The 25905-nt window shown below is 37.5% G+C and overlaps 1 protein-coding gene and 1 pseudogene across 1 annotated transcript in view; both read right to left on the reverse strand.

Moving 5' to 3' along the window:
* Window positions 1–7274: 7274 nt before the first annotated feature.
* On the reverse strand, window positions 7275–7350 carry LOC122199088 (annotated as a pseudogene).
* A 13807-nt stretch (window positions 7351–21157) lies between these two features.
* The window catches only part of ZBTB11 (zinc finger and BTB domain containing 11), a 32515-nt gene continuing 27767 nt past the window's right edge, over window positions 21158–25905 (reverse strand). The window contains exons 9-11 of the mRNA XM_042955037.1: window positions 24601–24759; window positions 24312–24487; window positions 21158–23933 (exon numbers count right to left, since the gene is read on the reverse strand). Of these exons, the coding sequence (XP_042810971.1) occupies window positions 23416–23933; window positions 24312–24487; window positions 24601–24759 (853 nt within the window). The 3' untranslated portion in view covers window positions 21158–23415. The remainder of the gene's footprint in view (window positions 23934–24311; window positions 24488–24600; window positions 24760–25905) is intronic.

A 25905-nucleotide genomic window follows, 5' to 3' on the forward strand; every position in this document is an offset into this window, starting at 1 on the left:
GTGTTCTTATTTTCTATTCTGCTTAATTGTCGCTGGGTTTTTTTGTTTTGTTTTTTAATGTAAAAGAAGAGACAGATATTATGATTGTTGCTCTTTTCCAGATTGTTGGCCAAAGTAAAGGGAGTTTTAAAACTATTACTTAGTGGAGTCTTCCTAACTTAGCACATAGTTCTATAGCATTATAATATCTGGGGTTGGAAAAGACTTATTCCAAATCCTCCCTCTCCACTGCCAAAGTATTGCCTGTCTTGTGCTGTAGAAAATCCTGCTAAGGCATACCTTTGAAAATCCCTAAGTGTTAGAAGGTATTCTAGTGTCTACCATCCATTAACTCCATGTAATATGTTTTCTGAATGTTTCTAATACTGCTTCCCAATAGATCAGGTCTTAGTAAATAAAAAAAAATTGAACTCCACTTTAGAATTAAGGTTAACTCTAATTTGAATAATTACAAATGAAGGCTGAGTTTCAGATGTTGTTCCTTAACTCTAATAATCAAGGTTAGCTTGATTTAGTTTGGAGGGGTTGTCCAAGTTACTTTTAAGTGAAGGTACTTCTTTTGAATTTTAAACTTCATTTTGAAAAGACTTCAGACTTTGAAAACATTGCAAAAATATTACAAGATATTTCCATGTTCTCCAAGTGTTAACATCTTCAGTAACTCCAGGACAGTTATCAAAATCAGGGAATTAACATTATTACATTACCTTAATGTATCACCTTATACTGTTGTTCTACAGATCTTTTTCACATTTCACTTTTTGTTCCACTAATGTCTCGTCAAAGATCCACTTCATTATCGTACATTGTTTAGTTGTCATCTGTCTCTAGCTTCCTTAATCTGAGACACTTCTTCAGTGTTTGTCTTTCATGACCTTAGACTTTTTAAAAAGTATAGGCCAATTATTTATAAAAGATTCTCAGCTAGGGCCTTGCCTTCTGTTTCCTCATGATTAGATTCCATGTATGCATTTTTGGCGAGAATAGCACAGAACTGCTGTGTCCTCAGTGTAGCAGCAAGAGCATGATGTTAATTTGTCCCGTTGCTAGTAATGTTAATTTTCATCACTTGGTTAAGGTGGTGTCTGTCAGATTTCTCCACTGTCAAATTACTACTTTCTTTGTAATTAGTAAGTATCTTGTGGAGAAATTCTTGGGATGGTGTAAGTACCCTATTTCTCACACTATTGCCCACTTAATTGGCAGGCATTCATGGTTCTTCTTTGTCCCCCATGGTTCTTTTCCTGAAACAGTTGTCAGTGTAGTATTGGCCAAATGATGATTTTCTGTTTCCATCATTCCTTCTACTTTTAGTAGTTGAAATTCTGTTGTGAGGAAGGTTTTTCCCCCATTCATTACACATTTATTTTATTGATAATGGGTCCGTGTATCCTTACATTATACTATAGGTTACAACCCATTCCTACCATTATTTACTTTGTTACCCAGAATGTCCCAGATTTGCCCATGTGAACTCTCTCCAGTTGACCCTCATGTCTTTTTGACATCTCCAACTTTTAATACTCCCTTAATTTCTGGCAACAAAAGATATACTGGACTCATCTTGTATTTTCTCCAGCCCTGGAAACTGATTTTTGTAAGTATCCATAGTTCCTTCTATGAAACAGTGGTATTTAGAAACCAAAATCAACACTAGATGTAGTCATCGGTACTGAGGTATTATTGCTTCTAGCCTGCTTAACAGAGCTAGAAAATGTATGTAATATATACATCCATTTCTAAGTCTATATGTGTGTTATAGGTATGTGTATACCATATGTGTGTGTATATCCATTAATTCATAGTGATACTTCTAATACCAGACCAATACCACAGAGTTCATTATAGTCTTTCTCTTTTTGAAACTTTTATCCAACAGTAAGAAATCTGACTTTGTAATATGCTCACTTCTTTTATTTGCTTAATTTCTAGGATACATGTAAGGTACTTTCAGAATTACTAGTTCATCTATCTACCAACGAAAAACAGCCTAACAGTGCAGTATTTGTCTATAGTTCCCTTTTTTTACTCTTCTAGTGCATAATCAAAATACTGTTTTACAAAGTAATGTGGGTTCTTTTCTCTGCTCCCCCTTTCAGTATCGTTATGTTATTGATTTGTAATGCAGATAGTTAATTTGGTTTTGTTTGTATTTCATAATGAATGCTACCCATTCTTTGTTAATCTGTTTGGTTTTTTGTGTTTTGTTTTTTTTTTGTATGTAAAACATTAGCATAGTTCTAAAAGTTAGAACTATACAGAAAGTGTCCCTCCTCTCTATCCTTTCTGTCTTCTCCTTGTAGCCTTTCTGTCCCGCTTGAACTTATTCCCTATAGGTAATCTATCTCTAGTTTCTGTATTATTCTTCCTATGCCTCTTTTGAATAAATAAATAGCTGAGTGGATATTATTTCCCTTTTTTTCTTACATGAAATGTAGCATGTTTTAGTTAACTCTTTTATATTTTGGTGGTTTTTTTTCTACTTTACAGTATACCCTGGAAACTATACCAGTTCATGGAGATCTTACTCCAAAAATGTTTTTAACAACTATATAGTGTGAATATACTACAGTTTATGTAAATACTCTTCTGTTCCATTGTGTGACTATACTATAGCTTATGCAATTACTCTTCTATGTATGGGCATTTAGGTCCTTTCCAGTATTTTGCCATTACAATGCTATAATTGAATAACCTTGTGCATGTGTATTTTCATATTGTTGGAATGTATCTTCCTTCAGGTAAATTCCCAGAAATAGGATTGCTGGGTCAAAATATATAAGTGCATATGTACTTTTATTAGATATTGCCAAATTCTCCTCCAAAAGGGTTGTACCAGTTTGTTTTCCCACCAGGAATGTATGAGAGTGCCTCTTTTCACAGCCTTGCCAACAGGATGTTTATGTCATACTTGGTAATTTTTGCCAAATCTGATAGGTAAAAAATGGTATTTCAAATTAGTTTTAGTTTGTATCTCTAGCTATGAATAAGGTAGGGTATCTTTTCATATATTTAAGGACCATCTGAATATCTTTATGAATAGTCTTCATGTCATTCCTATTTTACTATGAGTTTTGGTCCTTTCTCAATTTTTAAGAATTCTTTATATACTAAGTCTTTATCTTTGAGATGTTATAGTTTTCCCAATTGTCTTTTGTCTTTGATTATGATATTTTCTTGCAATGCAAACAGCTTCCATTTTTTATGTAGTAAACTTTGTTAATCTCTTACTGCCTCTCAATTGTATGTTAGTATTTAGAAAGCCTTTCTCCATACTGAGGTTAGAGATGAATTTACTCATGTTTTTCTTGTGCTTGTATTATTTCATTTTTTTTAATTTAAGTAGATTCCTGACAATTTAGAGTATATTCCTATGCATTTGTGAGATCAGGATCTAATTTCATTTAACTGTTGTCTTTATGATAATAAGCCATCATAATTGAGAGCACTCTGCTTTGTGTCTTTCAGGGGTGTTTCTAAATTTTTCTCATTTTTGCATATTTTTTGTAAGCTTAGTCCTAAGTATTTTAATCTTCTTTATTATTACAGAAATGGGGTTTTCTCTACCATTGTGTGCTGATTGTTTTAGGATATGAAGGCAATTTCTGTATGTTAATTCTGTATCTTGCTATCTTCCTCAGTTCTTTTACTGAATTTTATCATTGTTTCTCTAGGATTTTTCAGGTGTGCAATCATATCACCTGCAAATAGAGCTGGTTTTACTTCTTTACCAATTTTTGTGCCTGTAATTCATTTTTCTTGTCTAACAGCCTTGCTTAATACTGCTAGTACAGTATTGAATAAGAGAAATAATGCGCACCCGTGCCTTATTCTTGTTGTCAGTAGGAATGTCTCCAGTATTTTACCATTAAATAAGACACTGACTTTAGGATTAAGGTAAACATTTTTTCATGTTAAAGATATCCACCAATTCCTGTTTTCGTAAGTGCTTTTATCAGGAATGGGTGTTGAATTTTTTCAAAGGCTTTTTCAGCATTATATCAACAAGGGAAAACTAATGCAGATGGTCCCAAACTTATGAATGGTTTGACTTGTAATTTTTCAACTCTATGATGGTGTAAAAGTGATACACATTTGAGGTGGTGGGGTGCCTGGCTGGCTCAGAAAAGCATGTGACTGATCTCAGGGTTGGGGGTCAGAGTCCCACATTGGGTGTAGAGATTACTAAAAAATAAATAAATAATAATATACATTCAGTAGAAACCATACTTTGAATTTTATTTTTTTCATACATCAAATTTGAAATATTTATCTTTTCCCAGACTGGAAGTATGAAGTACCACACTGTCTGGTGATACTGGGTAACAGCAAGCCACAACTCCCAGTCAGCCATGGGGTCACAAGTATAAGCAATCAATACACTTAAAACTATTCTGTACACATAAAATCATTTTTTTTTTTAATGTTTGTTTATTTTTGAGAGAGCGTGAGCAGGAGAGGGCAGAGAGAGAGAGAGAGAGACAGAATCCGAAGCAGGCCCCAGGCTCTGAATGCTCAACACAGAGCCCAACATGGAGCTTGAACTCACGAACCGTGAGATCGTGACCTGAGCCGAAGTTGGATGCTTAACTGACTTTTTTCTGTTTTTCACCTTTACTACAGTGTTCAATAAATTACATGAGGCATTAGACACTTTATTATAAAACAGTGTTACATGGTTTTGCCCAACTGTAGGCTAATGTCAGTGTTCTGAGTGAGCACCTTTAAGTTAGGCTAGGCTAAGCTATGGTGTTCAGTAGGTTAGGTGTACTAATGCATTTTTGACTTAATATTTTCAACTACAATGGATTTATGGGGAAGTAACGCCATCCTAAGTTGAGAAAGATCTGTATAAAGATTGTTAACATGTCAGGGCACCTGGGTGGCTCAGTCGGTTAAGCGTCCGACTTCAGCCCAGGTCATGATCTCACGGTCTGTGAGTTTGAGCCCCGTGTTGGGCTCTGTGCTTACAGCTCAGACCCTGGAGCCTGCTTCAGATTCTGTGTCTCCCTCTCTCTCTGCCCACCCCCTGCTCATACTGTCTCTGTCTCAAAAATAAATAAAAACATTTAAACATAAATAAATAAAGATTGTTAACAGAACTCTCAGGTGGAGCAGAAGTAGCGTCTGTAAGAAGAAACACCACCCTAAGGCAGAGGAAAGAAGTAAGAAAGGAAAAGATTTAACATCTTAGAGGAGGGACCAAGAGGCCAACTTTCAGATCTTTGAGGAGATGATGTGCCTGCAGCAGGGAAGAACAGCATACCAAGGTGCTCCCCATCAACGATGAAGAAAAAATTTGGAAATCCCTAATTCAGCTGCATGACAAGTCCCTAGTGATCTGTAACCTTTCACCTTCATGGGAATCATTGTTGGTTAGCAATAATTCTTGCTTTTAGTTTTTATTTTTTACTTTTTTTCATGTCGTACACTTTGCAAATTTCCTATATTGATCCTGCATTACTTGGATCATTGGAGAAATGAGTGGGAGTGGAAGTATCCCTAAATAAGGTGAATTAGGGTAGATGTCATTCTAGCATGTCTGAATTAGATATGTGAGAACTTTTCTTACTTAGACCAAAGGCTTTGACCCACATCACAATAGATATCCACTTAATTATTGCACATGGACATAGACATCTTTGTCCATTTTTCATGTAGTGCAAGTGTGCTGTTATCCTAAATCTGTGTTTTTTTCTAAGAGTAAGTCCTTTTGGGGAACACTTTATCTGCAGTATTCATTGCATTCACATTGCTTAATATTTAGGAAAAATAAAAGCTGTTATGTACTATGTAAAATATCAAGGATAACCACTATAACATTGCTGCAGGAACAGTTGCCTGAACTCTTGCATGTATCACTGATTGGCATTGTCATACAAATGCATTTCACTGAGAATCTAGCGTTGTCCTTATGCTGGTCATACACCTGGAGTTGCTTATTTTAATATTTCTGCTTCTTGCTTTTAGAATTCCATAACTAAATCATAGTTGATGTAAAACTTGGATAGATCGATAGGAACTATGAATTTACCCACATAACCATGTCTCGAAATAAAACAAAGTTCCTATATAATTTATATACCTTGATTATAAAAAAAAAGATCAAAATAAGCAGAACACTTGAAATCCAGTAATGCAAAGAAAGTAACATTGAAAGAATTTAAGTACTAATTAGATGTTGAAACATTTATTTGCAAATGTTTAAAGCAAATCTAACAGATGCAATTTATTTTTTAACATTTTATTTTTAGGTGGGGTGTCTGGGTGGCTCAGTCAGTTAAGCATCTGACTTCGGCTCAGGTCATGATCTCACAGTTTGTGGGTTCAAGCCCTGTGTTGGGCTCTGTGCTGACAGCTCAGAGCCTGGAGCCTGCCTCAGATTCTGTGTCCCTCTCTCTCTCTGCTCCTCCCCCATTCATGCTCTGTCTCTCAGAAATAAACGTTAAAAAAAATAATTAAAAAAAAAAAAAGATTTTTAGGTAATCTCTACACCCAACATGGGGCTTGAACTTGAAACCCTCAGATCAAGAGTTGTATGCTTTACTGATTGAGCCAGCCAGACGCCCCAATAAAGATGCAAATTGAGAATGATGTGTAATGTGTGGGGACAGGGTATATAGGTAGTGCTTTTCTGCCCAATTTTGCAGTGAACCTAAAATGGCTCTTTAAAAAAAGTTTATTAGGTGTCCACTGATGGATGAATGGATAAAGAAGATGTGGTATATAAATATAAAATGGAGTATCACTCGGCAATCAAAAAAGAATGAAATCTTGCCATTTGCAACTACATGGATGGAACTAGAGGGTTTTTTTTTTTTTTTAATGTTTATTTATTTTTGACAGAGACACAGAGCATGAGCGGGGGAGGGGCAGAGAGAGAGGGAGACACAGAATCCGAAGCAGGCTCCAGGCTCTGAGCTGTCAGCACAGAGCCCGACGCGGGGCTCAAACTCACAGACTGCAAGATCATGACCTGAGCCGAAGTCGCTCAACTGACTGAGCCACCCAGACGCCCTTAGAGGGTATTCTGCTGAGCGAAATTAAGGAAAGACAAATGTATGACTTCACTCATATGAGGACTTCAAGATACAAAACAGATGAACATAAGGGAAGGGAAGCAAAAGTAATGTAAAAACAGGGAGGGGGACAAAAGAGACTCTTAACTATGGAGAACAAACAGGGTTGCCAGAGGGTTTGTGGGGCGGGGGATGGGCTAAATGGATAAGGGGCATTAAGGAATCTACGGAAATCATTGTTGCACTATATGCTAACTTGGATGTAAATTTAAAAAATAAATTAAAAATAATAAAAATACACTTGATCTTAGCCAAAAGGCCAAGAAGTGATTAAAAAATAATAAAAATAAAAGTTTATTAGGACGCCTGGGTGACTCAAGCAGTTAAGCGTCTGACTTTGGCTCAGGTCATGATCTCATGGCTTTTGGGTTTGGGCCCTGTGTGGGGCTCTGTGCTGACACATTGGAGCCTGGAGCCTGCTTCAGATTCGGTGTCTCCCTCTCTCTCTTCCCCTCTCCCCGCTCTGTCTGTCTCTCTCAAAAAGAAACAGAAAGTTTAAAAATTTTTTTAATAAAAAATCAAGGTGTGAGCAATGGTTTGACTCAGTTTCACAAGATGCCTCTCTTCACCATAAATATAAGTAATATTTAGTTGGGTATAAAACCCCCCAAATATTCTAACACTAACACTATTGTAATGCTGTGTGTGGGTATAAACTTAATCTGTGTATAAACATTCATACCTATATAACCATACAAGCAAATTTCTCAAAACAAGATTTCAGTGTAATTATACTCAGAGGACCACTTTGAGGAAAAAAAAAAAAGGTCACTCTCCCAGCTGATTGTTCTTCTCATTCTATCCCATGCTATGTATGGTAGGCATTGGCCATGTGACACTCTAAGGAAGAAAATCAGGAATCTTTATCACTTTTATCAGATTTTGCTTTCTCTGATAGGAGTAACTGAAGCAGTTGCTTTTCTATGCCAGCGTTTAATAAGGTATGCTGGTAGTGTCACCATGCTGAAATGGAGAATTATAACAGGAACCTCTTGCCCCATACAAAGTTACTTTCATCCCTATTTGTAGTTTCTTTGCTCTAGGCACAGAGCCATTAGAGAACTAGGGAGCTTCAAGATGAAGGGCAGTTTTAAATAATCTGGAAGTAATGTGCGTAAAGCAAAAAGGAAATAGGGCATGCATGAATATTGGTATTGGTAGCATGCTGCATGAATGAGTTCATAAAAGCTCCTAGTGGTATGTTAGCAGTAATGAGATGGAAGTAACAGATCAGAGGTTTTGCTAAGGAATGCAGTGGCTGAATCGATGGTGGGAGAAATGGAAACATCCCAGATTACTTAAGAGTTTGGACCTACGTACATGGGAGAATGGTAGGTGCTGAGAGGGGGAAACGTTTACAAATATATACAGGGTAGCTTTTAAAGATTTTAAGAAAAACCTCCAGCTAGAATTTAGGTAAGTAACAGATGATGACAGAAAGTCAATAGAGAGTTTTCAAAGGGCACTAGGATATTTGAGGGGATGTGGTCAACACGAGACCTGATTGTATAATGGTAAGTACCACTTAGGTATGGGAGTTGAGAGACCATTTCACTGCTTCTGTCTGTTTCCGCATCTTTTGAATGGGATTATATGTATCGGAATGTACACAGCTCTACAGCTCATGAAGTGGATGCCCATGAAATAGAAGACACTGTGCCAAGAACTTTAATATCAAGCAAACTACTGTTAAAACAATATATAAATAACAAGCTAAATGGAGGAGGGGAACGGAATTTTTCAAAAAGTCTGAAAAGAAAAATGTGGAACAGGCAGGGCAAAAAAAAAGTTAAATGACAGATTTGTATGCACATATGTTGGTAATTATGCCTTACTTTTTAATTGAACTAAATATTACACTACTATAGAAAGACAAAGATTGGCAGCCTGGATTTAAAAAAAAAAAAAAAAAAGGCAATGGGGGCAGGGTGCCTGGGTGGTTCAGTTGGTTAAGCATCTGACTTTGGCTCAGGTCATGATATCACAGTTCATGAGTTTGAGGGCCAAATTGGGCTCGACACTGAAAGTGCAGAGCCTGCTTGAGACTCTCTCCCTTTCTCTCTCTGCCCCTCCCCCACATGCGTGTGCTTGCACACACTCTCTCAAAATAAATAAACTTAAAAAATAATAAATAGGAACGCCTGGGTGGCTCAGTCAGTTAAGCTTCTGACTTCAGCTCAGGTCATGATCTCAAGGTTCATGAGTTCAAGCCCTGTGTCAGGCTCTGTGCTGACAGCTCAGAGCCTGGAGCCCGCTTAAGATTCTGTGTGTGTGTGTCTCTCTCTCCCCTCCCCTGCTTGTGCTCTGTCTCAAAAAAATAAACATTAAAAAAATTAAAAATAATAATCATAAAAAAGGGCAACTATATATTCAAGAGTCCTTTAAAAATTTTTTTAATGCTTATTTATTTTTGAGAGAGACAGAGCTTGAGCAGGGGATAAGCAGAGAGACAGGGAGACACAGAATCTGAATCTGAGCTGTCAGCACAGAGCCCAACACAGGGCTCAAACCCAGGAACCATGAGATCATGACCTGAGCCAAAGTTGAACACTGAGCCAACTGAGCCACCCAGACATCCCAAGAGATCTTGATATGGACAGGTTGAAAGCATGAGGATGGTAAAATACACCATGTAAATGCCAGAAAAGCTGATATAGCTATTTTAATTTCAGCCAAAGTACTTGAAGCCAAGAGTATTATAAAGGGCACTTAAGAAGATAGAATTCTATATTTTATTTACCTAATAACACTTTAAGATACATATGTATAGCAAAAATTGTAAGAATTAAAAGGAGAAATAGGCATATTCACATTTATACAGGGATATTTTAATAAGCTACTCATAGTAACCGATAGAACAAGCAGGCCAAAACATAATCAGTATGGGTACAGAATATTTGAACAACAAAAGTAATATTTAAACCTAACTGACACATTAAAACAGTGCCCAAAATGCAGAATTTTTAAGTTTATTTTGAGAGAGACAGAGAGAGAGCGAGCATGAGTGGGGGAGGGACAGAGGGAGAGGGAGAATCCCAAAGAGGCTCTGCTTTGTCAGCGTGGAGCCCAATGCTGGGCTGGATCCCATGAACAGTGAGATCATGATCTGAGCTGATATCCAGAGTCAGACGCTTAACCAACTGAGCCATCCAGGTGCCCAGATATTTTTACATTTTTATGAAACATTTGCAAAAACTGACCATGTGCGTGTTCATGAAATAATCTTCAGCATATTTCAAGAATAGAAAATATACAGAATATGTTTGACTACAGAATTATTAGAAATCTATAAAAAGACTTTTAAAAATCCATGTTTAGTATAGAGCAATACTCTTCTAAATAACATGTCAAAGAATTATGAGAATTTAAAAATATTTTGAAAGTTTATTTATTTTGAGAGAGAGAGAGCACATGTAGGTAATGGGGGAGGGGTAAAGAGAGGGAGAGAATCCAAAGCAGCCTCCCCACTATCAGCGCAGAGCTGACTAGAGGCTCAATCCCACGAATCGTGAGATTATGACCTGAGCAGAAATCAAGAGTCAGACACTCAACCGACTGAGCCACCCAGGCACCCCGAAATTTAAAAATATTTTGAATCTTCAGTAATAATGAAAGAATTCCATATCCAGATTTGTAGAATGCCACTAAAGCAGAGCTTAGAGAAAACTTGGAACACATGAGGATTAGATGGCAGTAATGTATCAGTGTTAATTTCCTGACTGTATTGCAGTATGCAAAACAATACTTCTTTATAAGACATGGAATTATTCAGTTGTGATGGGACATCAGGTTGACAAGTTAAAATGTCTCACGAAAAAAATTACTTGTAATTTTTCTGTAAGTTTGATCATCCAAAATAATAGATTTTTAATACTATATTCCTTGTGCTGTACTTTTCATCTCCATGACTATTTTATAACTGGAAGTTTGTACCTCTTAATCCTCCTCACATATTTTGCCTATCCCCAGGCCCCTCCCTTCTGGACAGGAATTACTGGATCATATGGTGTTTCTATGTTTAATTTTTTGAGGAACCCCCATACTGTTTACCACAGTGGCTGCACCAGTTTGCATTCTCAACAACAGTGCACAAGTGTTCCTTTTCTCCACATCTTTAACAACACTTATTTCTTGTGTTTTTGATTATAACCATTCTGACTAGTGTGAGGTGATTACTCATTGTGGTTTTATTTTGCGTTTCTCTGGTATTAGTGATGTTGAACGTATTTTGTCTGTTGGCCCATCTGTATATCATCTTTGGGAAAATATCTATTCAGGTCCTCTGCCCATTTTTTACTCGTCTTGGTTTCTGGTGTTGAATTGTATAACGTCCTTATGTATTTTAGTTATAAACCCCTAGTAGGGTATAGGATTTGCAAATATCTTCTCCCATTCTCTAGGTTGCCTTTTTGTTTTATTGATGGTCTCCCTTGCTATGCAAAAGCTTTTTATTTTGGTGTACTCCCAATAGTTTACTTTTGCTTTTGTTTCCCTTGCTTGAGGAAATACATCCATAAATATGTTAAGGCCAATGTCCAAGAGATTAATGCCTCTGCTTTCTTGAAGGAATTTTATAGTTTCAGGTGTCACATTTAGATTTTAGTCTATTTTGAGTTTATTTTTGGGTGTGGTAGGAGAAAGCTGTCCAGTTTCATTCTTTTGCATGTAGCTGTCCAATTTTCCCAACATCATTTATTTATTTATTTATTTTTAAGTTTATTTATTTTGAGAGAGACCCAGAGAGAGAGGATACAGGCAGGGGAGGAGTAGTGAGAGGGAAGACAGAGAATGTGAAGTGGGCTCTATGCTGACAGCAGAGAGCCTGACTCTGGGCTTGATCCCATGAACAGTGAGATCATGACCTGAGCCAAAATCAAGAGTCTACGGCTTAACCAACTGAGCCACCCAGGTGCCTCTCCCAACACCATTTATTAAAGAGACCATCTTTCCCATTGTATATTTTTGCCTCCTATATCTTCTATTAATTGACCATATAAGCATAAGTTCATTTCTAGGCTCTCTATTCTGTTACATTGATCTACATGTCTATCTTTGTGCCAGTACCTTACTGTTTTGATTACTGTAGCTTTGTAGTGTATCCTGAAATCTGGGATTGTGATTCCCCCACCTTTGTCCTTTCTTAAGATTGCTTTAGCTTTTCAGGAGCTTTTGAGATTCCATACAAATTTTAGGATTATTTGTTCTAGTTCTGTGAAAAATTATCTTGGTATTTTGTTAGGGATTGCTTTGAATCTGTAGACTGCTTTGGGTGGTATGGATATTTTAACAATATTCATTTTTCCAATTAAAGAATACAGTATATCCTTTTATTTGTGCCATCCTTAATTTCATCAATAGTTTTCAGGGCATTGGTCTTTTACCTTCTTGGCTAAATTTATTTCTAGATATCTTATTATTTTTGTTGCAGTTGCAAATGGGAATATGTTTTAAATTTATTTTTCTGTCACTTCATTATTGGTGTATAGAAACACAACAGATTAAGGGGTGCCTGGGTGGCTCAGTCAGTTAAGCATCCGACTTCGGCTTAGGTCACGATCTCATGACTCATGAGTTCGAGCCCTGTGAGTTCGAGCCCTGTGTCGGGCTCTGTGCTGACAGCTCAGAGCCTGGAACCTGCTTCGGATTCTATGTCTCTCTCTCTCTCTCTCTCTCTGCCCCTCCCCAGCTTGCACTCTGTCTCTCTCTCTCTCTCAAAAATAAATTTAAAACTTAAAAAAAAAAAGAGAGAACACACAGATTTTAAGTTTATTTAAAATAAACTTCTTATATTTTTAAATTAATTTTTAAATATAACTTATTGTCAAATTGGCTTACATACAACACCCAGTGCTCATCCCAACAAGTGCCCTCCCCAATGCCCATCACCCATTTTCCCCTCTCCCCCACCCCCATCAAAATAGAGAGAGAGAGAACGGGGGACAGGCAGAGAGAGAGAAGGAGAGAGAGAATCCCAAGCAGTCTCGTGCTATCAGTACAGAGCCTGATGAGGGGCTTGATCTCACAAACTAAGATCATGACCTGCACAGAAATCAAGAGATGGATGCCTAACTGCCTAAGTCACCCAGGTGCCCCTAGAAACACAACAGATTTCTGCATGCTAATTTTGTATCCTGCAACTTTACTGAATTCATTTATTCTAATAGTTTTTTGGTAGAATCTTTAGGGTTTTCTATATATAGTATCATGTCATCTTCAAATAATGACAGTTTTACTTCTTCCTTACCAACTTGGATACCTTTTGTTTCTTTTTCATGTCTGATTTCCAGTACTATGTTGAATAAATGTGATGAGAGTGGACATTCTTGTCTTGTTCCTGACCTTAGAGGAAACGCTTTCAGTTTGTCACCATTGATATGATGTTATCTGTAGGTTTTTCATATATGGGTTTTATTATATTGAGATATGTTCCCTCAAAGAACCCACTTTGTTGAGAATTTTCATCATGAACAAATGTTGTATTTTGTCAGATGCTTTTTATGCATGTATTGAAATGATCATATGGCTTTTTTTTTCTTCTTGCTAATGTGATGTATCACATTTATTGATTTACAAATATTAAACCATCCTCACATCCCTAGAATACTTCCCACTTGATGATGAATGATCTTTATGTATATACATGTATGTATACATATATATATACACATATATGTATACATATATATATATATATATATGTATACAGTTTTTTTTTTTTTAAAGTAGACTCTACCCCCAACATAGAGCTCAAAATCATGACCCCAAGGTCAAGTCACATGCTATACAAACTGAGCCAGCCAAGTGCCCCAGTGAATGATCTTTTTGAATTTAGTTTGCTAATATTTGATGGGTTTTTTTTATCTATGTTCATCAGGGATATTGGCCCATTTGTTTGTTTTATGTTGTATTTGGATTTTTTTTCTTTTTTTTTTTTTAGCATCTTTGTCTGGTTTGGGTAATGCTGGCCTTGTAGAATGAATTTGGAAAATTTCCATTTTTGGAATAGTTTGAGAAGGATAGGTATTAACCCTTCTTTAAATGTTTGGTACAATTCACCTATGAAGGCATCTGGTTCTGGATTTTTGTTTGTTGGGAGTTTTTTGATTACCAATTCAAGTTAATTACTAACAATTGGTCTGTTCAAATTTCCTATTTCTTCCTGATTCAGTTTTGGAAGAATATGTTTGTAGGAATTGATCCATTTTTCTACGTTATCAAGTTTGTTGGCGTATATTTTTTCTTACTATTCTCTTATAATCCTTTGTATTCCTTTGGTATTGGTTGTTATTTTTCCTCTTTCATTTCTGACTTTATTTTTAAGCAGGCTCCATACCTATCGTGGGGCTTGAACTCATGACTCTGAGATCAAGAGTCACACACTCCATCTACTGAGCCAGCCAGGCAGCCCTCATTTTTTATTTTATTTATTGGAGTCCTCTCTCTTGATGATTCTGCCTAAAGAATTATAATTTTGTTTATCTTTTGAAAGAGCCAGGTCTTGGTTTCATTGATCTATTGTTTATTTTTAGTCTCTCCATTTATTTCTTCTCTAATGTTTGTTATTTCCCTCCTACTAACTTTGGCTTTTTTCTTCTTTTTCTAGTTCTTTCAGGTGTAAGGTTAGATGGTTTGAGATTTTCCTTATTTAATGTTTTTTAATGTTAGTCTATTTATCTTAGCATGCAGGAGCAGGGAGGGGCAGAGAGAGAGGGAGACAGAGAATCTGAAGCAAACTCTGTGCTGTCAGCGCAAAGCCTGATGTGGGGCTCAAACTCACAAACTTAGATTATGACCAAAGCCGAAATCGGACGCTAAACCAACTGAGCCACCCAGGTGCCCCAGATTTTTCTTATTTCTTAAGGGTAGGTCTGTATTGCTATAAACTTTCCTCCTAGAACTGCTTTTGCTGCATCCCAAGGATTTATGGGAGTGTTGTACTTCCATTTTCTTTTCTTCCATGTATTTTTTTATTTCTACTTTGGCTTCTCTGTTGTCCCATATATTTTTTAGTAGCATATTGTTTAGTGTCCATGTGTTTATGTTTTTTCTAGTTTTTTTTTCTTGTAATTAATTTCTAGTTTCATACAGTTGTGGTCAGAAAGTTACTTGATACAATTTCAGTCTTCTTAAATTATTGAATCTTGTGGCCTAACGTGATCTATCCTGAAGAATGTTACATGTGCGCCTGAAAAGAACACTGAAATATTGAAAACGTTTTTAAAAATGTTTAATGTTTATTCACTTTGAGAAAGAGAGCATGTATGAGCAAGTGGGGGAGGAGCCTAGTAAGAGGGAGAGAAAGGATCCCAAGCAGGCTCTGTGCTGTCAGCAAAGAGCCTGGCATGGGGCTTTATCTCATGAACTTTAACTGACCAAGCCACCTAGGTGCCCCTAAAATATTGAAAATGTCTTGGAGGAGGATCAACTTCTTGTATGACAGATGAGGAGTTGTGCTAACATGCTTCCCAGTGAAACCAGTGAAAATTGTAAGAACAGAAATAAAAGCAACCATTTAAAGTCTCTGGAAATGATCAAACAGCAAATGAAGGACATCTATTCAAGAAAAATCTATGAAAGTTTGTTAAGAAAGGCAACCACCACCTCATGAACAGAGACAACAGTGGTCAGAGCTTCAATCTTCTCAGCTCACTTTGCCCAAGGTGGAACCTTTGTTCCACAAGTGGTAGCTGGGAGCAAGAAGGGAGCCGCCAGCTTTCAACTACACATACCAGACCTTATCTCAGTAGCAGATAGCTGGGAGCAGGATGTGAAAGACTGATGGCCTGAACCTCCCAGGAAGATAGCCCTCCAACTGGGAGCTGGTGGGAGAGTGAGTCCTGTAATCTTGGATGCGGCAGTCTGGAGTGGTGTCTTCAATTCCCCGAGCTGAGGTAGTTGGGGAAGGAGTGGTCCTTAGTTCACATACCACAGACTTTTACATACAATTCATTTATGACACCACCTGGAGTTAGCACAGACCCCACACCACAAGTTAAGGGCTCAGTCCCACAAGACTGCATCCACTTCAGATGCCAGCTGCGAGTCTTGGATATCCCCAAACCACCCACTCTTCTGCCTGGCTGATTACAAATTCGGGGGCTTCTCTGGAGCTCCTCCTTTGATAATTTACTAGAACAACTCAAAGAAGTCAACTCAAAGAAGTCACTAAAAGTGCTATACTTAAAATTACAGTTTTATTATAAAGAATACAATTCGGGAATAGCCAGGTGGAAGAAACCTATAGTGCAAGGTCTGGAAGCAAGGAGCACAGGACCTTCTATCCCTATGGAGTTGGGGTGTGACACCCACCTAGTCCATCAGTATGTGCAGCAACCAGGAAGCTCTCTGAGCCTCTTCAAGCTTTGTTGAGGTGTCATTACATGAGCATGGTTAACTAAATTAATGAATTAAGGGGCACCTGGGTGGCTCAGTCAGTTAAGCGACCCATTCTTGATTTTGGCTCAGGTCATGATCTCATGGTTCTTGAGATGGAGCCCCGCAGGAGGCTATGCACTGACAGCACAGAGCCTGCTTGGGATATTCTCTCTCCTTTCTCTTGCCCCTCCCCTGCTAGTGCTCACTCTCTGTCTGAAAATAAACATTTTTAAAGAATAAATTAATCAACGGACACCAGGGTGGCTCGGTTAATAAACAGCTGACTTCGGCTCAGGTCATGATCTCACGGTTTGTGAGTTCAAGCCCTGCATTGGGCTCTTTGTGGTCAGCACAGAACCCACTTCAGACCCTCTGTCCCCCTCGCTCTCTGCCCCTCCCCCACTTGCATTCTCTCTCTGTAAAATAAACATTAAAAAAAAATTACTCAATTCAGAGCTGGAGACCCTCTCCCCTCCTCTGGAGGTTGGGAGATGGGGCTAAAAGTTCTAACTCTAATCACATGGTCAGTTTTTCTGGCAATAAGCCCCCATTCTGAAGCTATCTACTTCACCATGTTAATCTCAGATTTTCACTCCAAGATGGGAAAAGAGATAAGGATTCCAACGGTCACATTTACTTAACGTTGTATTAGAAGTCCTATAGAGGTCAATAAGGCAAGCTAGAATTGGAATAGGAGAAATAAAACTTATTTGCAGATAACATAACTGGGTATGGAGACAGTCAAAACTATCGAAATTAATAAGGGAATTTAGAAAGGTTGTTGGATAAAATGTCTTATTTCCAATGTCAGAAAATTTTAACCAGTTTTCATCTTTTGGAATGTTTTGCTGTGGTTTTGTACACAGCATTTATCAGATGAAAGTTCCCGTAATATACAAAAGTGTTTTGTATTTTTATACGCCAACAAACTGAAAAATAAAAAATAGCATTCACAATTGCATAAATATATATCTAATATGTTTACACCAACTGTAAAACATTTTGAGAGATATTAAAGATGACTTACATAAGTGAAGAAATATGTTCATGGAATGAAAATTCAGTTATAAATATATCAATTCTCTCCAAACTGATCTCTATAAGTTCAATGCAATTCCAGTCAAAATCCCAACAGGATTTTATTACAGAAATTGGTAAGTTCATTATAGACTTTACAGGGAGACAGCATACAAGACAATCTGAAAAAAGAGTAAAGTGAGAGGATTTACTCTATCAGATATCAAAATTATTGTAAACCTACAATAATTAAGAAACTAAGACAGTGTGGTCCTAATTACTGTAAGGATTCAGTATTGTTGCAATTTGGTATTGCAAAGAATTGGTGCAAGAATATAGAAATAAAGCAAAGAGGCAGAATAGATTCCAGAAAGAAATCTACATACGCATGGACCTTTGATTTATAAGATGGCATTCCTGAACAATGGAAAAAATCAGCGTATTCAGAAAATTGTGTACACAACTGGAAATCTACACATATAGAAAAGCTTGACACATACCTCTACTTCAGATGGATTATAAATCTAAATACAAAAGGCAAAAGTAGAAAACTTTTAAAAGGTAAGATTGGGAAGTATTACAATGATCTTTGGGCAGGGAAAGATTTTGTAAAAGGGCATAAATTTATAAATTGGGACTACCTTAAAATCAAAGACTTACATTCACCAAAAGGTATCATTAAGAGAATGAAGAGACAAGCTCTAAAATGGGAGATGGCAATTGTAAAACAGTAACAAATGGCTTGTTTTCTGAAAGAGAAAAAAGATAATCTAATTACAAAATGGGTAGGATATTCAATGACCTCACAACAAGGATATCTAAACGGCCTGCAAATATATGAAAAGGTGTTCAGCTTTATTAGTCATCTGGGCAGTGTAAATTAAAACGACATGGGATTCGAAGCACAGACATCTCAGAACAGCACACAGTGAGTAAGCAAGCACACTGAGCAGCCGCCACTGGTGAGGGTAACTGGAATAATCTCTTTGGAAAATATTTTCGTTCATAAATCCAAGTACCTCAGATTCTACTGTAAGTCATGTACCCAACAGAAAAGCATACCCATAAATGCCAAGGAAATAAAAATGGTCCTTACAGCATTCTTCAGGAGAACCCTAAACTGAAAATAACCCAAACATCCATCAGTGGTAGAATGTGAAGTTGTGGTATACACATGTAATTTTTTGCAGAGCACAAGAACACAGCAAGAATTTAAAATGAACATAATACATCCAACCAGCAAGATAAGATGAATGGAAAAGGGAAGCAGGAATAAGCACCTATGAAGAACCAACTGTAAATGCTAGTATAAGGAATATAATTTTAGGGGCGCCTGGGTGGCTCAGTTGGTTAAACATCCGACTCTTGAATTTGTCTCAGGTCATGATCTCACATTCATGAGATTGAGCTGACAGTGCAGACCCTGCCTGGGATTCTCTCTGCCCCTTCCCATTCGTGCTCTCTCAAATAAACATGGAAATTTTTTTTCAATCTTTATCATTTTCTTTATTTTTTGAGAAAGAGATCGAGCAGGGGAGAGGGGCAGAGGGAGAGAAAGAATCTCAAGCAGTTTCCATGCTCAGCATGGGGGCTGATATAGGGTTTCATCCCATGACCCTGGGATCATGACCTGAGCCAAAATCAAGAGTCGGGACACTCAACTGACTGAGCCACCCAGGTGTTCTTTAGTCTTTGTTTTTTTAAAGTAGGCTCCATGCCCAACATAGGGCTTGAAATCATGACCCTCAGGTCAAGTTTCATGCTCTACTGGCCAAGCCAGCCAGGCACCCACAAATAAATAAATAAATAAATAAATAAATAAATATTTTGAGAGAGAGAGAGAGAGATAGGATGGGGAGATAGAGGGAGAGAGAACCTCAAGCAGGCTCCATGCTGTCAGTGCAGAGCCCAGTGCAGGGCTCGAACCCACAAACCGTGAGATCATAACCTGAGCCAAGATCAAGAGGTGGACACTCAGGAGTGCCTGGCTGGTTCAGTTGGTTAGGTGTCCAACTCTTCATTTCAGCTCAGGTCATGATCTCACGGTTTGAGTTTGAGCCCTGCATCAGGCTCTGTGCTAACAGTATGGAGCCTGCTTGGGATTCTCTCTTTCCCTCTCTCCTTACCCCACTTGCTCTCTCTCTCAAAATAAACTTAAAAAAAACAACAACAACAACAAAAAAAAAAACGCTTAACTGAGCCACCCAGGTGCCCCCAGAAACATAATTTTTAAAATGAATATATAATTAAGAACAGTTGCAGATCAGGTTGAGGAACACCAAGGTTATGAGAAACGGTAGCTAAGATGAGGGGAAATGAAAGAGGTATTGAGGGTAGAAATAAAACTTTTGGAAGTAAAGAGTAAACAGAGGGGAAAATATATAAAGAAACAACATGATTTGGTTTCCAGAGTTTGGAAGAGATTAAAATACCTGAAACTCTCCACTAGATAAAATGTAACAAACTCCTTTGAAAATCATAGTACTAAGTTTATAAGAAATGCAGTGTTCTAGGGTCCCCAAATAAGAGGAAACTGAATTAAACCGGTAGTAGCCTTGTGACAGTAAGATTGGCCGTTTCAGAGAGGCTGGCTTTTGACAGCTAAAAGGAAACATCAGGATTTAGGTCTACAGAAATTGGAAAAAGGAATTCCACACAACACTGAGACAACTGAGCACCAGGCTGGCTCAGTCAGCAGAGCATGTGACTCTTGATCTCAGGGTCAGGATTTCAAGACCCACGTTGGGCATGGAGCCTACTTTAAAATTAAAAAACAAAAACAACCCCCCCCCCCCCAAAACCTGGGACCACTTAAGAACTACATCTTCAATGAAAGAACAATTAAGAAAAAACTCAGTTCAGGGGCACCTGGCTGGCTCAGTCCATTAAATGTCTCTTGATTTCAGTCATGATCTCACAGTTTATGAGATCAAGGTCTACCCCGTCCCCCTCAACCCAACAAGGCTCTGTGTTCAATGTATAGCCTGCTTAGGATTCTTTCTCTCCTCCCTCTCAAAATACACAAAGAAGGGAAAGGAAGAGAAGGAAAAAAAGGGAGAAAGAAGAAAAGAAAAAAGAAAAAAAAAAGAAAAAGAAAGGAAAAGAAAAAAGAAAAAAAGAAAAGAAACTCAGTTCCCTAGCGTAGGCAGATATGTGAATTTGTCTGTCCCAGGCTGGGCTCTCAGTGGGCAAAAGGTCTCCCTTGAAGATTTAGAACAACGAATTTGCCCTCAGACTCGCCTGAAGTTCAAATTTACAGGCACTGGTCCAAGAAACCATAGTACCTAACCACTGATATTCCTGGAGACACCTAGCAGAAGTAAACAAAAAATTGATCTGGAAGAACCCACCCTCAACCTAGGTGGGTGGCACAGGCTTCCTAAATATAAGGCTCTATTGGAGAGGAGTTCATACTCTAAAATTTATAAAACTCTCGAGGAAAAATCCGATAAACAGCAGTATTTAAACTTTATAAGCATATTTTTAAATATTCATTTTGAGAGAGAGAAAGAGAGCAAAATGGGGGGGGGGGGGTGGAAACAAAGGGTGAGAGAGAGAGAATCCCAAGCAGGTTCTGCACTGCCAAGGGCAGAGCCCCATATAGGTCTCAATCCCATATGAGATCATGACCTGAGCTTAAGAGTTGGAAGCTTAACCAAGTCATTCAGGGACCCCAAGCATGATATATTTAAACTGATTAAATAAGTTACTTATGTACCTTTGCTCCACAAGCCTCTATAAACTGCAACTGATCAAATATATAAGATCAGGGGAAGGAAAGGCTTTTATTGTGTATGTTCCAAACATTAGATGTAAATTTAGGAACTCCCAAGAGATTACAGTTTTGACAAGAATCATGAGCAGGAAATATCATGCATGCACAGATAGTTTACACCAATGCTATTAAAAATCACAAAACACTGAATGAAGGTTTGGATTAGCTCTAAGCCCAGCAGTTCGGGCAACCTTCTGAAATTCTGTGAGCCACTTTTAATAAAACAGATTAAAACCCGTGTTAGAAAATTAATTCATTTCTATCAACAACATATACATTTCAGTGACTAACAGCAAAGACTCAAACTGCTTAGCAGCAGTAGTGATAATTGGGAGTGCCCAATGGGGAAAGTCACTGACAGCAACAAAACAGTGTGTGTTTCTAAAAAGGAACTGTAAACAGAGAAGATCCCCCCATGCCACTGTAAAACTGAATCAACCTATCAAATAACGGCCACTGATTTATAATTTGAAAATAGTGACAAGCTCAACTCCAAAGCTTATGCTTTTAAACAAGATTCGACATCTTTTATTTACATATTTTTGACATACATCAACGGTCTTATACAATTAACTAAATCTAGTAACAGTGAGGATGGAACATAAAAGACACAATTCCAAATTTTAGTCAGGTTGAAACACATTTTCACTAACTGAAAGATACAATAAACAAGCAGCCATTGTAAAGTTATAGACTGTATGTCAATTCACTTAAAATTCAAAAGTCAGCCACACAGCTATAGAGACAATGGGAAATTTGCAAATGCAAATATTACATATGCAGGTAGAATGCATGCATGGCATCACATTTATTCTTTATCTTTTAAGCTATTCTGAAAGTAAACTGGAATAAGTATCTTAATAATATATGTACATCAAGGCACATTCTTTTCTTGTGCTTTAGGAATGATTTACATGTGATTTGCTTTTATTTTCATTTTACACCTTATATTAGCTGCTAATACTTAAAAAGTTTAATTTTAACAATTATAGTTTGAGTGGTAGCTTCCCACAGGAGAGAAATGTGGCATCTCCCTATGGTTATTTTGAAAATCAGAAAACTGAATAGCTTCTAGAAGTGGGAATTTAAAAATCAAACACACAAATTAATATAATTTACAAGGAACTTTTAAAAATAATTTACTTCCAACAATTTGGTGGACCATAATCAATTTCTTTGAGTAGTATACTATAATGAGGGCTGAATTGAAGACTTCACTATTCTGAAGTTACTCAACAATTATATGGTATCCTCAGGACAGCTTTAGATGTCTATATTGCTATCCTATTTCTAAATTGCAGTTTTTCAACAAAATTGAACAATTAAACATGATACAAAAGCTGCAAACATACCAAATCTAGTTTTAACTTGTTCATTCTTTCAGCAAAAGAATGAGATTTTTTTTTTTTTTTCATTTATTGTCCCATGTTATCAAGAAGAAATTTCCCATCAACAGTTGTTTAGTAACAGTGTTCTTTGCTTGTGGTCAATTTACTTGCCTTGAAGAGATAGTATATAGTAAGGCTTTAATAGGCATTTCATGCATTTTAAAAATCAGCTATGTATTTAAGGGCTCCCCATATAGATAAGTATACTGTGCAAACTTGATTACAACATGTAACTCATTAAGTGCTTTAAAACAGAATAAATCCCTGACTTATAAGGGGTTAAAATAAATAGTAAGTCAAGAATCACAGACCTGAAGCATTTTAAAAATGTAATGTACCTATGCATCCTACTAAAATGCTTTATATTAGAATTTTTTTTAGACCTATAAACAGGGCAAATGAAATTTTATTTTGAGAATAAAAGAAGAAAATCTGACTAGTACAGCCTTTTAAACTCAAAGTAGATGATCATGTCAAAATGCAAGTGAAACTATACAGTTTTTAATTCAGTACAGTCCTTTATAAACATCAATTCATAAAAAGTACACCATGATAAACCAATGCCATCAAGTACATTTGTTTTCAACTTCTTTACAGTAAATGGACTTTTCAACAGAACCTATCAGCCAGACAAATCGTTTAGAAGTGTTAAAACCTCACCCAAGAGCCCAGAGCCTTGACATACAGGCTCTAGGCAGACAGTCGCACAGTACTGTAAACAAATATTCTGTGAGTTCAGTATACAATGCTATGACCCTTCTTTTTTTCTCCAAGACTGTATTCACTCTGTTTCTGAAATATGTGCCACCTCTACTTCGACAGTTTGAATCGCTTCTGCAACTTCAGACAGCTTCTGTCCTTGCTGTTGTGCCAACACGTAATTAACCACTTGCATAATACTTTGGTCAGAAAGCGTAGATACTGATGGACACTCTTCCGTAGCTGCCACGGCTTCGAGGGCTTCCATGGTCTCTCCTGTCACGACCACAGTCTCAAGTTCTTGAGGACCACTGCTTTCTTGTTCCTGCATGTCTGCTGTTAAGATACTAACAGCATGCTCCACTTGAGTTCCTTGGTTATGAAACTGAAGGGTATCTTTTTCCAGCATAATTTTGCAAGGCACATAATCTCTGTGGAATTTAGTCATATGTTTACGGAGGGTTCGAGCATCTATGTAGGCTTCGCTACATACAGGGCAGACGTAGGGCCGTTCACCAGTATGCGTTCTGACGTGGCGTTTTAGAGATCGGGCATCAGCCCAAGCTACTCCACATGTTAAGCATTCAAATGGCTTAACTCCTATTAAGAGAGAGAGGTGTTCCCAGAGATACAAGTTACTGACAGGCAATTCTGATTCCATGAACAGTCTCACTTAACCTTCCCAGCAATCCTGTAATCTTAGGATAAGGAAACACAAGCTTCAAATAGCCCAGTTCAGCATAAAAATGCTGACCTACAATATTAAGCTCACTAAAAAAGGAATCCATCTACATACACAACAATCAGGTATCCAGATTCAGGATCACCTCAATCACGTGAATAAATCTTACATAATCTAGAATTCATCTCTTGTCAAGGAAGGTGAGGTAACAGGCAAGAAGGCTGGTAAAGGGGGAATCACTATTAGACTGGCTTTTTATTCTATTTACATATATACACAGTATGAAGTATAGTTACCTTCATGGTTGTTCATGTGTCTCCTATACTCTCTTAGCTGAGTGAATTTTCTTCCACATTGTTCACATACCCGTTCCAGGTTCTGCTTCGCTCTTCCTTTTTTTCCATGGGTAGCTTTCTTTACATGCCTTCTGAACAATGCTTTTTCATAAAATTCTTTGCCACATATATTACACCTATAATGGGGGGGGGGGACCTAAATTATTTTTTCCAAAGCACCAGCATACAAAAAAATTAATCCAAGTACATACATCTCAATTAAGTTCAGATCCTGCTCCAATCTACCTACCTATAAGGCTCAGTGACAGAATGAGACTTCACATGGGAATACCAATCTTTCTTCCAACTATAGCACTTATCACAAAATTGGCACTGGAATGGCTTCACACCAAGATGTTTGTTCATGTGCTGACGAAGATCTCTAGCTTCAAAGAAACTTTTTTCACATCTGCAATAATAAAATTCAAGCACTCGATCAGATCACTGTATTATTTTTTTAAAACAAATTTCTAAGACTCAGTATATTTTTGGGTTTTATAACTCTAGAAAATGATCCCAATTGAAAACACAAGAATGCGCTACTATTCCAATCTTTCAGTAAAGGCTTCAAGGTTTTAAGTTCTTTTAGCTCTTAACTACTAGAGACATTTTACTTTTTAATGTTTTTATTTAAATTCCAGTGAATTAACCTACAATGTGATACTAGGGGTACAATATAGTGATTCAAAACTTCTGTACATCCAGTGCTCATCGAAACAAGTGCACTCCTTAATCCCCATCACTTATTTAACCCATCTTCCCACCCACGGCCCCTCTAGTAACCCTTGGTTTGTTTTCTATAGTTAAGAGTCTGTTTCTCGGCTTGCCCCACACCCTTTTTTTCCCTTTGCTGGTTTGTTTTGTTTCTAGTACTAGAAACATTTTAGAAAGAACCATGCAGAGCTCTCAAAGGCTATTGTATAAGACATTTATTTTCTTTCTCTCCCTAAACCCCATCTGATCTCCCTTTTTATCCTCGCCCATTTTCCGTCCATGTGTTTGGAGTAGGCCTCACCATCGACCATAAAGATGGAGCAATTGTCTTAGGCCTGAGTCAATCAGAGCACAGCATTCCCTTGGCTATAATTACTGATCCAGGGATAATCGAATGACTTAACTAGATCCAATGGGCGTCGATCTCAGAACCTGTACAGGAACTACCAGAAAAGCAGCTTGACAATTTGGGAGTCGAGAGGATGTGAGGCTGAAACCATTGTTACTGCCATGTCCACAGAGCCTCAGAGACCAAGTGCTAACAGATGTGAATCTAGTTTACATTAAACTATTCAAACTCCCTAGATTTTACCACCTTTCATTCAGGCCAGTTTAGGTAGTGTTTTCTTTCACTTGCAACTAAAAATCTATTAATAATAAAACAATTTTATTAAAAAAATTTTTTTAAACCTTTATTTTTGAGAGACAGAGCATGAGCAGGGGAGGAACAGAGAGAGAGGGGAGACACAATCTGAAACAGGCTCCAGGCTCTGAGCTGTCAGCACAGGGCCCAATGCAAACCCACAAACCGCAAGTTCATGACCTGAGCTGAAGTCGGACC

The sequence above is a fragment of the Panthera leo genome, chromosome C2 (genome assembly GCF_018350215.1).
Source record: "Panthera leo isolate Ple1 chromosome C2, P.leo_Ple1_pat1.1, whole genome shotgun sequence".
NCBI lineage: Eukaryota > Metazoa > Chordata > Mammalia > Carnivora > Felidae > Panthera > Panthera leo.